The 17,106-nt window shown below is 30.6% G+C and overlaps 1 protein-coding gene across 4 annotated transcripts in view; it reads right to left on the bottom strand.

Moving 5' to 3' along the window:
- The window catches only part of LOC114342162 (lysosomal acid phosphatase), a 158,421-nt gene that overhangs the window by 14,181 nt on the left and 127,134 nt on the right, over positions 1–17,106 (bottom strand). For all 4 annotated transcript variants that reach the window (XM_050647020.1, XM_028292945.2, XM_028292946.2 and 1 more), the window contains one exon: positions 1,470–1,735. In XM_050647020.1, the coding sequence (XP_050502977.1) occupies positions 1,470–1,735 (266 nt within the window). The remainder of the gene's footprint in view (positions 1–1,469; positions 1,736–17,106) is intronic.

Below are 17,106 nucleotides of genomic sequence, written 5' to 3'. Positions count from 1 at the left end.
TAATTTTTAGGTTTTTCAGCCTGAATTTATGTAAGAAATTCTATAACTCTTTAACTAATTGTTATTAGTAGGGAGCAGATTTATATGCGATCAATTTTGATGAAATATGCGCATATATATACGGTAAAAAATTACGAAATATGCGCAAGATATGCACAAAAATTCAAAAAATGCGCAGTTCGAAAAACCACAAATTTTCTGTTCTATTCTATTCTAAGAGGTTTTTTATAGGGGGGCGGCAATCTTGTTTATTATCTTTCAAATAAAAGCATTTTTTTTATAATATATGCAATTTATTCACAGTTTTTACAAAAACTGCTACCAATATTTACCTATTTAAAATAAAACAACAATATCACTATAAATATATTATTATCTTCGATTATAATTCACTACAATGTGTTTTTCCAAATTCTTTACGACGAAACATATTCTTTGATTAGATAAAATATTTTTATAACTTGAAAAACTCCTTTCAACATTAATAGAAGTAATTGGAGCGTATTTAAAATAACTTGTTAATTTCCGTTAGAAAATCGTAAAACTATGGTTAAAGGTGTAAATTCTCTTAACATTAGAGGATTTAAAAGAATCACCAGAAATATAGGTACCTACTAAATATATAATAAAAGTAACTAAAATTCGGATTTCCGGGTAAACCATCCTTCATCACTTTAACATCCTACAATCATTTTATGACGGGTTACTATAAGCACCATAAGTACATTGTGTAAAGATCGGGTATTTTCTAAGAACAATGAAAGGCAGTGAATGAGCCATCCTCTTCAGGTAGTTCTCGAATTAATAGATACGATATCCTGTGCGGGGAAATATTTTGTGTCGAATTAAAAAATTTTTTTGGACTTAAATGTTTTTAAATAGGCACAAAATATGCATGTTTCTTTAAAAATATGCGAAATTTAGTAAAGTTCTCAAATATGCGAAATATGCATGCAATATGCATTTAGCATAAAATCCGCTCCCTAGTTATTAGTCTTATTAGTTGTTCAATACTGATTACTGGATTACTGCCAAAGACCGACATGCTCAAAAAAAGATGAATCTGGTGATATTTATAGTGACATTAATTAGTGTGCGTCTGTGATATCTGTATTTTGAGTTAACTCCTCCCACTTTAAATCAGTTCTCTAAATTATCTATCATTGTTAGAGATCTATGTAAATTACAGTTACTATTTTGACTATTATTAGCACAATTAAATACTGACGCAACATTTATTTACCATTTTTGACCAAATTTGATATACAAACTATGGTCACGCACAGAGCGAAATGGGTTTTCGTAGCATGTTTTTCGTCATATGAATGGCACTAGGGATATGAATATAGAAAAAAAAATTATCAAATATTATCATTATTTGTATATAAAAATTTTTTTATTCTAAAGAATGATATTCAAGTTATAAAACGTTTACTGGGAAGACGTAAAACAATTATGTAAATACTAACTTGCATTTTCGCCTTTCAGTAATGATCTCATCGTGATTTTTGTTGTCAGTGTGAACAGGAATCGGTTGCCAAGATAACTGAGGATTCCAAAATTGAAAACCTGTTGGTGGATAAAGACCTGCCAGAGCTGCACTTGCCGACATCAAACACCGGTCTATGTTGGAAGAATGAATGTAAATCTCGTTTGGAGAGTACGTTTCACTGAGGAAATTCTTGTACCGTTCACGAAACCATTTGCCAAGATTGTAAAGTCTTGTAACACCATACTATACAAAAATAAAAAATAAATATATTATTTTAGCTTAATAAATATTTTATTACTACACTGCGCGTCAGAGAAAACGGACACCCCACAAAATGGGCCATTTTTGATGTCTCGAACTTCCATTTCCTAAACCTGTTAGTTGTCCGATTTAAGTGATTTTTTCAATATGATATAGCCTTACTTTTTAACAATATCGATGTAATAATATTTTTGCTAGATATGTAAACTAATATTGTATACCGGGTGTACCAACCAGACTGTGTTTTTTCTCAAATTTCGCGTGACCCTGTGAAATATTCTAGCATTTATAAAATACTGAAATTAAAATCCAATTATAGCCTCAGGTTTCCTTAAAATTCTGTTTTTTGATTCATTCGCTTATGTTGGATAATAAAAAAATTAGGTACTTTAACAACTAGCCATGTTCTTCATCAGAACAGACTGTTTTTAAATAAATGCGACAAACTTAAAGGGGTAATTATACATAAAAAAGTAATAACCGTTTGCTTTATAAACATATGTCCGCAAATACTTCATTTTCGAGATAGGAGATGTTGAATTTTTTCTTACAAACTAACGATTGAGCTTGCAAACTTGCTCTGAAGCCGGTTGAAATATGCAAATAACCCTCACAAAATACCTCTTAAAACCGACCAAATTTCATTTGCATGTCTCAACCGGTTTTAGAGCAATAAAAAAATCGTCAGTTTGCACTGGCGAAGCGTCCATATAACCACTGTTACCATTGGTAACAGTTAAAAATCTTGCAAATACTTAAATATTTTATGACTACTGTGAAAAAATTTTTTTTTCCCATAGAAATATGAGTGTTAATAGTAATTCACTAAAAAGCCAATTACATAGACGCACGAAAATATTGGCGAATTTATGTGACTCGGTTACAGGTTAATGTTACCACTTTTAAATGTGGATACAAATGAAGGTCTATCGGCTATCGGTCGGACGGTCAGAGACGGCTCGTGTATAAAAATTTTAAAAGGCGAAGGCGTAAGCGCACTGTGGATATTAGTAGGCACGTTACCACTTTTTGGAATGGTTACAATGGTTACTTACCTATTACAGTGTGCGTGCAATTAAACATGTAAGAGTGTCGTTGACGACTTTTTTGAAATTTTTGGCGCTATGAATATCCAACTTAAAAATAGGTTTTCTAATTTAAAAAAGCAAAAAATTTTCAGATAGGGCCTTTCATCAATTTGTACAGCTATACTATATGGACAAAAATTTGACACAGTAAAGTTAAAAAACAGTGACAGTTCTTTATAAGGATCCAGATTATATTTAAAAAAATATATACAAGAATTGTATCAATATTTAACGCCTTCAGAACTTGATAATGAATTACAGGAACCCTTTAAGTTGGCAAATCTATCTTTAATAATTCCGGCTACAAGTGCATCCGTTGAAAGAAGCTTTTTAGCAATGAAACGGATTAAAAGATGCCAAAGAAATACCCAATTTGCAAGATCGAATGTCGTCATTTTCTTTAATTTTCATTGAGTAACGCTTATTAAAAATGTATTAATGACAGACCCCTCTTTCTACGATTCTTTTATTAACATATTTCCAGATAAAATAAACAAAAACTTATATTAATGGCGGATCTAGACATTTCCCTTGGGAGGCGGTATTTGCCTTAGGGGGGACTTCCAATGCAACACCAGCCAAAAAACATAATAAAGATAAACCAAAACGACATAAAAGACATAAATATTAACTTATAGTATAATGGGATTTATCTCATTTAGATATTTTAGAAATCCTTAAATTACCTTAAAGTATTCGTTAGATATTTATTTATAAAACAATAAATATTACGCATATTTGTTATAATAATTGCAAAGTAGAACACCTTAGTTAAAGTCCACGTTTTGCTTAGATCAACAAGGTCGATTATTCATTTTGACACACTAACGAGAATATATACAAACATATTTACATAACGAAGTATTTGATAAATATGGGAACACGGTCAGATTTGAGCATTAGTGGGTCAGTCGAATTAGTTAGTTACGTTTGAGAGGTTGCTGCCGTTAGAGCAGAATAATGTTCTATCCTATCAACTGAATACATTTATATGGTATAAGTTTAACCAAATAAAGGAGTTATGAGTTCATAGTGCCTTCCTGTTAATCAAACCCCATTCCAGTATAGTAAATATCCAACTACCATCATATGGCGACCCTTTTGAGAGACGAACTAGGACTTCTGAGGCAGTAGAAAACAACAAAGATGGCAAAAAACTGGAGGAAACGAAGAAAATTGGTATCGATAGATGGAATGGGACGGACTATATGGAGCTGGAGAGGCCAACGATAAGGGAGTCCAAATGGTAGACGTCGACATGGACGAAGGTTTGGAGACATGGGGTCACGCCCAAACGTCAAGAGGACAAAGATGGAAAGGAATGGACAATACCTAGTGGACAGATGTGTAATCGTGAGTAACTTTTTAGCTATTTTTTTAAATTGCATATACAGTCTCACAGATATGAATTTTTTTTATTAATATAATATAAATATAATCATTTAAGAAAAACTAGAATTATTAATTTTCACTTAAATATAATTAAAATAGGTAATTTTTTGTATATTATTAAGTTTTAGAAGTATTTCACTAATTTAGAAGATTTTTTTTTGAGAATTACATATCATATATAGATAATCTTAATCGATAGTTTTATTTTAATAGAAATATAACAATTCTTATATATTATATCGTAAGAAATAATATAATTATTTTTAACCATACGGGTACGTAAATAAGTTTATTTTGATTGATGTATTTCTGCTTTTTCTGCACTTTTTGCATAAGGAAGTTATTTTGTTTATAACAGTATTTACTATTTTTAAACTAAGTACTTCGAGTATAATATTATGATGATATGACGTGTTTGACATTGAAAATTGAAACGAATGAACTACATAGGAATTCGCTAAAGCAACAAATTACGAAGAAAGTTATTATGATAAATAAAAATTAACCTGAAAATATAAGATATTAGTATTCGAAAAATATGTTTATAAATAAGGAAAGACAAAAGAAAGTATTTTAAGATGTTGGAGAAATTGGAAAATCCAGCATAAAGGACTTATATTGGAGACGGAAATGTCTCAATCAATTGAAATTTTTGTTGAGAAATGCACGTAAATGCAAAGATTTTTACTTACGATAAATATGACAAGACAAAGAAACATATCTTAAAAAGGAAAAATTAAAAATGACTGTGGAAAAGAAATAATTTTTTATATACAAGGAGTATGATTATACCACGTACATAGGACTAATACAATTCGTCCTCGTGAGAGAGCCCACAACTACTACCATAATGGCATATGGAATTTTTATTGAGTGAACGAATTTCCTCATGAGAGAGTGAATTATTTTTCTACAATGATTTTGTGACAAAAAGAAAGTCAGTTAAGAAATGATGATGAACTGATATAAGAAGAAAAATAAAAACAAAACAAGTTATATAAATACACTGAAGTAACGGAGTTATATTAAAGGAAAAGAAAATCCCATTTGAGGAAAAAGACAAAAGAATATGGAAAATTAAGACTAAAAAGTTATCTTAGAAGAAAAACAAGTTTTAAGGATAATTTGAAGAAGATTATTGTCAAAAGATATGGAAAAATAGAATTGAAGATAATTTTGTACCTACAGTACAAAAAGTTACAGTACCTACAGAAAAAAGTACTATTTGAGAAGAATACTTTGAATTGCTTCAAGTAACATAATTATTAGTATAATATATAAAACAACTTTAAATTTCTATAATATAGATATACTTATTTTATTCGAATGAGGTCATGTAAGACTGTATTTCAATTAAAGAAATAGAGATTATTTTTGTGACGTAAAAGTGACTATTAGCGTGAAGAAACTGAACTTCTATTTAGCTAGTAACAATAATTTAGATTAACTATTTAGCTATTGTAGGTTTTTCTCATTAGTAGTTTTTATGTAAATATTTTAATGGACGTCCAGACTTAATATTAATTAGGTACTCAGCAATTGCAAGCTGAAATTTTCTTTATGTTTATAGGAGATTTTCATGATATTTCAGGAGATTTTCATTATTAAGAGATTTCCATGATATTTTTTCTAACAAAATATGGTCTATTTTTATTAACACTTTCTGTCGATTTTTTTTCATAATTGAATGCTGAATTGTTTTTTTGATACCGACAATAAGATTTTTTATTTCAATTTTTTTTAAATATCGGTCGAATTTTGGTATAAATATGATTTGTTGTTTTAAATGATGATGAATTAATGAGGTAACTGATTTTTATATAGTAGAAGCATAATTGATTTGAGACAATCTAGACGCTAGACAATAAAAAAAACAGACTCTTGTCAAGGAAAAAGTACAAATTTAAGTTCGAAGATTTTAGCATACCCAGTTTTTGTTTTGAAGTAATCCTATTCTCCACTAAGGGGGAGCACTAGGTTCAGACAGGAATTTAGGGATGCAAGATGTAGAAGTTTTTTTAAGCGCACAGCTATCCATTTTGTCTTTTTTGGAACAAACCTTCTCACGACTAAGGACGTGCAAAAGGACCGGAAGCAAATTCAAGGGTATAAAGTTGCGAAAAACTACCCATAGGGTTAGAAAATGAAGAATTTATGAAGTAAATGATATATAAATGAAGCGTTATGAAAAATGATGTGAATATAAGTATTATGAAGGAAGATATATGAAATATGAAGTAATTGATGTAATGAAGAAATATGAATAATAATAAGAAGAAGAAGAATTATGTTTAATAGTGCACTATGAAGAAAGTACTAAATATAAAGAAAATGAAGAAATATGTAATTATTGTGAAGTACCAGACAAGAAGAAGAAGAAAAAAGTGATAATTTCTAATAGAAGAATATTAAAAATTGGAGAACATCAAAAGATTTGTCGTAAGGGTCTAGTAAAGAAGTAGAATTAACAAGTAAGTTCAATTGTAGGAGTTGTAATTTTTTTTATACCTCTCAAATCAAAGTAAAGTATAAAATACAATTTCTAAGTATAGATTTTCGCGAGTCACAAGAAAAGAATTAACTAAGAATAGACTATGTTTGGTAATTAGTGAAATAAATTGTATATATTTGTAAATTTTGTTTATATATTTTTTTTTGTTGTAAAAATTTGTACAAATCTATACATATAACGTAGTCAGTTGATCAGTTGATGATGATAGTAAGAAAATTTTCTTCTCTTCGGGGAGGAAAAAGGAAGCACGGTACATGGCTCAGAAAATTTTCTTTTCTAAGGGGGATGATATAATGGGATTTATCTCATTATTTAGATATTTTAGAAATCCTTAAATTACCTTAAAGTATTCGTTAGATATTTATTTATAAAACAATAAATATTACGCATATTTGTTATAATAATTGCAAAGTAGAACACCTTAGTTAATGTCCACGTTTTGCTTAGATCAACAAGGTCGATTATTCATTTTGACACACTAACGAGAATATATACAAACATATTTACATAACGAAGTATTTGATAAATATGGGAACACGGTCAGATTTGAGCATTAGTGGGTCAGTCGAATTAGTTAGTTACGTTTGAGAGGTTGCTGCCGTTAGAGCAGAATAATGTTCTATCCTATCAACTGAATATATTTATATGGTATAAGTTTAACCAAATAAAGGAGTCATGAGAATATAGTGTATTCCTGATAGTCAACCCCATTCCAGTAGAGTAAATATCCAGTTACCATCATAATAGGCATTAAGTTTCCTTAATTTTCCTAACTAGCGTGGTTATTGGGTTGAATTTGTCTGTCCGTGGTTTAAGTTTCATGTCAGCTAATATATTTTTATGTTAAAATTTTTCCTTAATTTTGGACCTTGTTAGGGGGGCAATTTTCCCTTTTCCCTCCCCGTAGATCCTGTAGATTCTTTGAAACAAAATTTTCTACATCTGGGTTTGGTAACACTTTGGAAAAAGTCACGCGTCGCCACTGTCAGTTTGTAAGAAAAAATTCAACATTCCGTATCCGGAAGCATTTGCGGACAAATGTATATAAAGCAAACGGTCATTATTTTTTCATGCAGAATTGTCCCCTAAAGTTTGTCGCACTTATTTGGAAACACCCCATATTGATGAAGAATAGTTGTTAAAGTACCTAACTTTTTTATTATCCAACATAAGCGAATGAATAAAAAAACACAATGTTTAGAAAACCTAAGGCATAGTTGGGTTTTAATTTCAGTATTTTATGAATGCTAGAATATTCCACAGAGTGTGGTGAACTTTGAGAATAAAAAAAAATACAGTTTGATTGTACCGGGTGTCCCAATAAGAATGGCTCTCGGCCATATCTCAGGAACCGTTTATAGTAGAGCTTTGAAATAAAAATTTTTATAACAAAAGTTGCCTCAGGAAAAGCCTGGAAATTATTTTCATAATTGTGGGTCCACCGCTAGAGGGCGTAATTGAATATCAAAAATAAAAAAATCTAAATTTTACAAAATTTTCCTAATGAAGGGGCACTGGAAATCCGATTATTGTATTCTTCATCAAATTCTGCGCATATTTGATTTAACAAGTTTAACTCTACCTTTGAAAATAAGAGGTGGGGGTGAGTGGGAACCTTGTTATGAAAAGATGGCTGTAAGTCCGGTTCTGCTAAATCAAATTTTGAAAACTGGGTCTTGTTGAAGACAGATCTTTTTCTTCAATGTAAGCGTGATAATTTTGAACCATCCTAATAAGTAATAAGCCAGCTGGGAGGCGTTATTTAATTTTTTTCAGAAATCTAGTTTTCTTTGGAAAATATTAAATACAAGTATGCATTTTTAATCATACTTTATAAAATTAGATTAAATTAGCAATAGAATAGCGAAAACCGCATGTCGATACCTTTTTTCTATCTCAAGATATCTCGAGAAACGTGTAAATTTTATACATAACTGTTACTATCACCGGTAAACTAAGTTAATGAAAAGTAGTGTGCTGTGGAAAAAAGACAAAATAACATTTTCCAGATGTCAACGTATAAAAATATAATTAATTAAAACAACAATATAAAGAGAAACAATACTATTAAAATTAAATATAACACAGAACAAAAAGAACTACTTAGTGACGACCTAAATATTCAAATTGTTGCCCATCATACACTACTCCAAAATACATTATCCAGAGAATACTAAACGCCATTCAAAGCATATCGAGAGCAGAAATTGAGACTGCTGTTCAATCTACTCTTGAAAGAGTAAATGTTTGCAACGAAAATGATGGGCAAAAATTTGAACGTTTATGTCATCACTAAATGGCTGTTTTTATTTCTTTGTAATAGGGCTTTTCAACGCTTCTCATTTGTTTCGAGCCTCTGTCATATGCCGTATAATCCGTGTATAATATTAATATACGAGATATGAACGAGGCTCGAAACAAATGAGAAGCGTTGAAAAGACCTAATATACGTTGACAGCTGGAAAATGTTTCTTTGTTGTTTCCATAGCACACTACTTTTAATGAATTATTTCGTTTACCGGTGACAGTAACAGTTATGTTTTTAAATTTACACGTTTTGTAAGATATCTCGAGATAGAAAGAAGGTATTAACATGCGGTTTTCGCTATTCTGTTGTCAATTTTGTCTAATTTTGTAATATGGTATTAAAAATTCATGTTTGTATTTAATATTTTCCAAGGAACACTAGATTTGTGAAAAAAATTAAATAACGCCTTCTAGCTGGCATATTACTCAGTAAGTTGGTTCGAAATCATAACTTTTACATTGATGAAAAAGATATATCTTCAACAAGACCAAGTTTGCAAAATTTGATTAAACAGAACAGGACTCACAGCCAGTTTTTCATAACAAGGTTCCCACTCACCCCCACCTCTTATTTCCAAAGGTAGACCTAAACTTGTCAAATCAAATATGCGTAGAATTTTATGAAGAATACGACGATCGGATTTCCAGTGCCCCTTCATTAGGAAAATTTTGTAAAATTTAGATTTTTTAATTTTTGATATTCAATTACGCCCTCTAGCGGTGGTCCCACAATTATGAAAACAATTTCCAGGCTTTTCCTGGGGCAACTTTTGTTATAAAATTTTTTATTTCAAAGCTCTACTATAAACGGTTCCTGAGATATAGCCGAGAGCCATTCTTATTGGGACACCTGGTACATTCGGTATACAATGAAAATTTACCTGTCTAGCAACAATATTATTAGTTATATTGTTAAAGAATAAGCCTTATAACATATTAAAAAAATCACTTAAATCGGACAAACGATTTAGGAAATTCGAGACATCAAAAATGACCCATTTTGTGGGGTGTCCGTTTTCTGTGACGCGCAGTGTATTTTAGTTACAAACTAGATTTTATTAATTTAGACCAGGGCATTTATAGGCCTTGAGCCCACAGTAAACAAAAACATGATTCCATCCCTCATGAGACGGCGAATATTTAGTTATTCATTATTCATGTCAAGTGGGACAACTTTTCTAATACGGAAAATTTTCGGAAGGTAGAAAATGCATAACATCGTCAACTTTGGAGCGTCCGAACTGGAGTAGCCTTAAAAATGTGTCGGACAATATACCCAATAAATTGTAAGCATTTTTATCAACGAATCCTGCAAATATCAGCTATAAGGGTATGAATTTTAAAATTTATGAGTACATAATTTTGTTTGGGGTGATGATAAAGAGTCATGTTCAGCCTATGACAAACACCAGAAAACCTAGAACAACAACAAAACTTAAGAATAAGGAAATGAAAAACTTATGGGAAAAATAAGCTGAAAATGTGAGCATTATCATAACGAAAACTTATTGAAATTTTTAATTTATAATAAATTATATTTAAATTCATAATATGGAAAATTACTGTTAAGAAAAGTTGTTTAGAATTAAAAACTATGTCTTAATTTGCAATAATATCATTCTAATTTAAATATTGTAAACTTAGGTACTTTGAAAAAAATTGATATACAGGGTGGGGTATTAGTGTGACAAAGTCCAATCACTCGTTTGTCCTAAGGGATACGAAAAAAAGTTATTGAGATAAAAGTTGGGGCATAGATAGGACCATAATTTAAAAATATTTTAAAATATACAGGGGCGTCCGTATTGACAGGGTAACACAAACTTATGTTTTTTTAAATAGAACACCCTATATATTTTTAGATTTTTGAACTCCTCTTAATGCATTTTTTCATAAAATATAGGGGTTTGTAAAATTATACGAGGTAGTTTAAAAAGTAATTACGTTTATTTGTTAATTATGTAGCAATATTAACACCCTGTAGAATTGTAGTGATTTGACATTAAAATTAATTTATGTTCAAACAATTTTTAATATCGTCTACTATTCTTGAACTTTATCAATATAGCGAAGTGTTTAATTTTAACAAAATCAATGGGAAAATCCCAGTAGCTGGCTGTATACCATAATTAAAAAATCATACAAAAGTAAAAAACTTCATTTGTACAATGGTATAAAAAAGTTCAGTGGTTCGATCTAGATCAAATCATCTTTAGTACCTAGAACGAAGTATTTCCACGTTAGAATGAATGCAAAAGGTTAAAAATTGTGACCAGTTGAAGAAAAAAATGTGGTAATACTTACGTTCTATTTAGTACATGCAACTAGCAACCTTATGAAATTGGTAACGTCGAGAAATATGCTTTACATGATACTTATATAATATTTATAGAGACTCCAAGTCGATGTTAAAAGATTGAATGTATTAGGAGGGCTCAAAGGGCAACATGGTTCCCTGCTCGATAAAAACTTGTGGTTCTTGCCAGTTCAATGGACACAGGCCAACAAAAGAGAAGGAGATGACAATCTAATTATTAGACAGAAGCGACATGACAAGACATGTAGTCAATTTTTGTTTATGAATTTAAAAATAGCGTTGTTTAGAATTATTAGTTAAGCTGAATGTATATTAAAATGAAATTTAAATTATATATTTTAGACTTTTTCATTAAAATCTAATTTATTATAATTTAAATTTCATTTTAATATTCATTCAGCTTAACTAATAATTCTAAACAACACTATAATTAAATTCATAACCAAAAATTGACTACATGTCTTGTCATGTCGCTTCTGTCTAATAATTAGATTGTTGTCTCCTTCACTTTTGTTGGTCTGTGTCCATTGAACTGGCAAGAACCACAAGTTTTTATCGAGCAGGGAACCATGTTCCCCTTTGAGCACTCCTAACACATTCAATATTTTAACATCGACTTGGAGTCGCTATAAATATTATACAGGGTGTAACAAAAATACAGGTCATAAATTAAATCACATATTCTGGGACCAAAAATAGTTCGAATGAACCTAACTTACCTTAGTACAAATATGCACATAAAAAAAGTTACAGTCCCTTGAAGTTACAAAATGAAGATCGATTTTTTCGAATATATCGAAAACTATTAGAGATTTTTTATTGAAAATGGACAAGTGGCATTCTTATGGCAGGAACATCTTAAAAAATAATTGTGAAATTTGTGCACCCCATAAATATTTTATGGAGATTTTGTTCCCTTAAACCCCCCCAAATTTTTGTGTACGTCTTAATTAAATTATTATTGTGGTACCATTAGTTAAATTCAATATTATTAAAACTTTTTTGCCTCTTAGTATTTTTTCGATAAGGAAGTTTTTATCGAGTTGAGGCTTATTTTTCAGTATGTGTACATAAAAATTTTATGGGGGTTTTGTTCTTTTAAACCCCCCAAATGTTTGTGTACGTTCCAATTAAAATATTACTGCGGTACCATTAGTTAAACACAGTGTTTTTAAAACTTTTTTGCCTCCTTTTATTTTTTCCAAAAGGCACCTTTTATCGAGATGTGACTTCTTTTTTAATATGGTTCAAAATATCCCTAAAAATGTAAATCATAAATAAATGTTCATATTATTACCAAGTCTCCATAATCGTACTTAACCCTATACAAATATGTGGTGGATTTGACAAATATTCGAAATATCTCGATAAAAACTGACTTTTCGAAAAAGTACTAAGAGGCAAAAAGTTTTAAAAACATTGTGTTTTTCTAATGGTACTACAATAATAATTTAATTGTAACGTACACAAAAGTTTGGGGGGGTTTAAAGGAACAAAACCCCCATAAAATTTTTATGGGGTGTCCAAATTTCACTATAATTTTTTCTTAAGATGATACTGCTATAAGAATGGCACATGTCCATTTTAAATAAAAAATCTACAACAGTTTTCGATACATTCGAAAAAATCGATTTTCATTTTGTAACTTAAAAGGGCTGTAACTTTTTTTATGTGCACATTTGTACTAAGGTAAGTTAGGTTTAATCGAATTATTTTTGGTCCCTGAATATGTGATTAAATTTATGACCTGTATTTTTGTTACACCCTGTATAAGTATCATGTAAACCATATTTCTCGATGTTACCAATTTCATAAGGTTGCTAGTTTCATGTACTAAACAGAACGTAAGTATTAACACTTTTTTTTCTTCAACTAGTCACAATTTTAACCTTTTGCATTAATTCTAACGTGGAAATACTTCGTTCTAGGCACTAAAGATAATCTGATCTAGATTGAAAACGTTTTGCGAATCCCTTTGGATGACTTTTAATGGTTTTTAATAAACATTTTTATACCATTGTACAAACGAAGTTTTTTACTTCTGTATGATTATTTAATCTTAGTATACAGGATTGGTCGAAACTCGAAATTAGTATTTTCGGAGTTTTCTTAAATAGAACACCCCGTATTTTAGTATTGTAATGAGATGATATTTTATGGCATGTTTTTATTTCTTATGCATCATCTCAAAGTGCTTTAATTTGTGAGTTATTCATGATCCTTTAAGTGCGATGCCACATTATACGTTTTGACCGGATGCGTTTCCACCGCATCCAGTCAAAACGCATTATGTGACAGGTCGGTTCAGTTATGTTGGAAACGGGTGCATTTTAAGACATCGTTACGCGCTTACAAACTGCACCAGACTAAACGCATAGTGTGACAGGTCGGCCGGATGCGTTTCCACCGCATCCGTCAAAACGCATGTGACATCGCACTAAGCATACATTAACTGTAACAAAAATTACGTGAAATTTTATTAGGTGGCCGTGAAAATATTAAATCAAAAATAATTTTTCGAAAAAAGAAATACAGTTTAAACTAGACTGATCCTTAATGTATTAATACATATCAAATACCTACGTACATAATTAAGCTTGTTGGTGCGTAAAATATTAATAAAAACACACAATATTCTACCTTATTGGCTATGGCGCAAAATTTGGTTTAATTGATTATTATTTATTTTGAATAATATTGTTTTTGTGCGAGAACTGTATAACAAAAATGTGCTACTAGCAATAAGAATTTATCGTCAGCAATTCCCTGATAGACGACAACCATGAAGAGAAACTTTTGAAAGTTTACTAGAACGGTTTCAATGGTCTGGACATTTAGATCACGAGAAAAAACTGATCGAATAAAAACTATTGTAAATAAATAAAATGAATTAAATCATGTAATCCTTACTGTCACTGAGGATCTGCATGTTAGTTCGACCGTTCTCATAATCTAAGTGTCTAGTCTGTTGAAACCGTTTAAGCATACTATCAAAGTTTCTCTTCTTGGTTATCGTCTAATCAAGAATTGCTGATGATAAACTCTTCTTGCTAGTAGCACATTTTTGTTATACTCTACTAGTATAAAACCATATCCTCATTGCAAAAAAAAATAATAAAGCTACTGGAACTATAGAAATAGTATAATGTCAAATGTTTAAGCAAATTTAGTATCATAGCCAACTAGATGTTTTTATTAATATTTTACGCACCAAGAAGCTTAACTACGTAGGTATTTTGATATGTTATCCAATATTAATAAACTAAAAATCAGTCTAGGTTAATCTGTATATTTTTTTGAAAAAATTATTTGTGAATGAATATTTTCACGGCCAACTTATAAAATTTCACGTAATTTTTGTTGCAATTAATGTTTGGCTTAAATAATCACGAATAACTCACAAACTAAAGCACTTAGATATAGGGAATGCTTAAGAAATAAAAAAGTACCATAAAATATCATCTCATAACAACACTAAATGGAACACAATTTAATAAAACTTCGAAAATACTCATTCCGAGTTTTTACCAACCCTGTATACTAAAATTAAACATTTCGCTATTTTAATAATGTTTTACAATCATCATCATCATCATGCAACCTCTTCTGTCCACTGCTGGACATAGGTCTCTCCCATTCTTCGCCACTCTTCACGGTTCTGTGCTTCTTGTTGCCATTGCTTGGATATTCGGTTAATGTCTTCTATCCAGCGTGTTGGTGGTTGTCCTCTGCTGCGTTTGTCTTCTCTTGGGCACCAGTCAATTAGTTTTCTGGTCCATCTTGAGTCTTTCAGTCGCGCTATGTGACCTGCCCAATTCCATTTCAGCTTGGCTATACGTTCAACGACATCAGTGATACCTGTTCTTTTCCTTAAGTCTTGGTTCCTTATTTTGTCTTTTTTTGTTACGCCGAGAATAGATCTTTCCATGCGCCTTTGTGCCACTCGCATTTTTAGTGCTATTGTTTTTGTGAGAGTGAGAGTTTCTGCCCCGTATGTCATAATAGGAAGAACGCATTGGTCAAATGTCTTCCGTTTCATAGCTGTCGGGATGTTGCTCTTAAAGATGTCTCTTAGTGAACCATACGCCGCCCAAGCAAGTGCTATTCGTCGTTGGAATTCGCAAGTCTGATTGTCCTTGCCTATTCTGATTTCATGACCGAGATATATGTACTTTTCTGTCAATTCTACCACTTGATTTTGGATGGTTAGGTGTTCGCTTGGAACTAAATTTGTCATAAATTTGGTCTTACTGATGTTCATTTTTAGATCTATTATTGAAGATACGTTTTCTAATTCTAGTAGCATTTGTTGTACTTCACCCAGATCTTCGGTAATAAGTACTATATCGTCGGCAAAACGCAGATGATTGAGCATTTCTCCATCTATTTTTATTCCTCTATTTTCCCACTTTAGCATTTTAAAGGCGTATTTGAGGACCGCTATAAATAATTTAGGTGAGAGAGTGTCGCCCTGTGTCACACCTCGCTTGATATGAATTTCTCTGATAGTATCATGTAGTTTTACACGCATTGTGGCGTTTTGGTATAATGTTTGCACTAACCTTTTAAACCGGTAATCTATTCTACTATTGTTCAGAGCAGTTATAATGCTGTCTAATTCCACAGTGTCGAAGGCTTTGTGAAAGTTTACGAAGATAATTACCAGTGGTCTGTTATATTCTATCGACTTTTCTATGTTTTACAATAATATACTATATTAAAAATCGTTTGAACATAAATTGAATTTTGATGTCAAATCGCTACAATTTTACAGGGTGTGAATGTTGCTACAAAATTAACAAAAAAACGTAATTATCTTTTAAACTACCTGGTATAGTATTACAAAACCCTATATTTTTTGAAAGAAGGCATCGAGAAGAATCCAAAAGTGTAAAAATATACAGCGTGTTCCCATGTATATTTTATATATAAAGATACTTTACTCTATAGCGAAATTCATATGTTTTGACATACCTCGTATAATATAGATACAATTTGATATATGATTGTTGAATCTCAGGTATTAGGCCATGCAGAACTTTTTATGAAGAATAACTTTTTTTCTTAAAATTAAAAATAAAAAAGTTTCCCATAATATCTGTGCAACTTAAGTGACACCCTATATATAATATGGACATTAAATATCCAGTGATCCAAAATTATTGTCATCATAGTGGGCTCTGCAGGACAGATTATACAGCTATACAGTACATGTCTATGATTAATTCAGATATGTTCAGAAATACTTTTTAGTTTACTTCAACTTTGACTTTTCAAGTTTTAGTATGGAAAATTATTATTAAAAAGGGTTTTCATAATTATAAATATATGGCTATAAATAAAGTAAATATATGGCTATGAAGCTTTAATTATTGTCTTAATCAAGTAACCAAAATTTTTCTTTCTTTTGGCGAAAAATGTAATTACTGATGAAGTATATTAAATTGTTTTGAATCGTCAACCATAGATGGAAATTTAAGAGTCTATTTATTATTAGGTCCCCCGGTTAAAGGGGAGGCCGTATACTCGTACAAATATCTTATTTATTTTATTTTTATTTTATATAATACATAATTAAATTCACTATCAAATTCCATATATATTTTATTAATACTTAATTTGAAATTTATTTTGACATTGACGGAGAGTCAAACTCAAATGTAAATAACCTATGCTTTGCTGAACAAATTTAGAAAACTAGCGTACTATACCCCATTCCATGAATATACGACCCTCT

This window comes from Diabrotica virgifera, chromosome 3 (genome assembly GCF_917563875.1).
Source record: "Diabrotica virgifera virgifera chromosome 3, PGI_DIABVI_V3a".
Taxonomy (NCBI): Eukaryota; Metazoa; Arthropoda; class Insecta; order Coleoptera; family Chrysomelidae; genus Diabrotica; species Diabrotica virgifera.
Note: the sequence above shows the minus strand (reverse complement) of the source record. Positions and strands in the feature narration are given on the sequence as shown.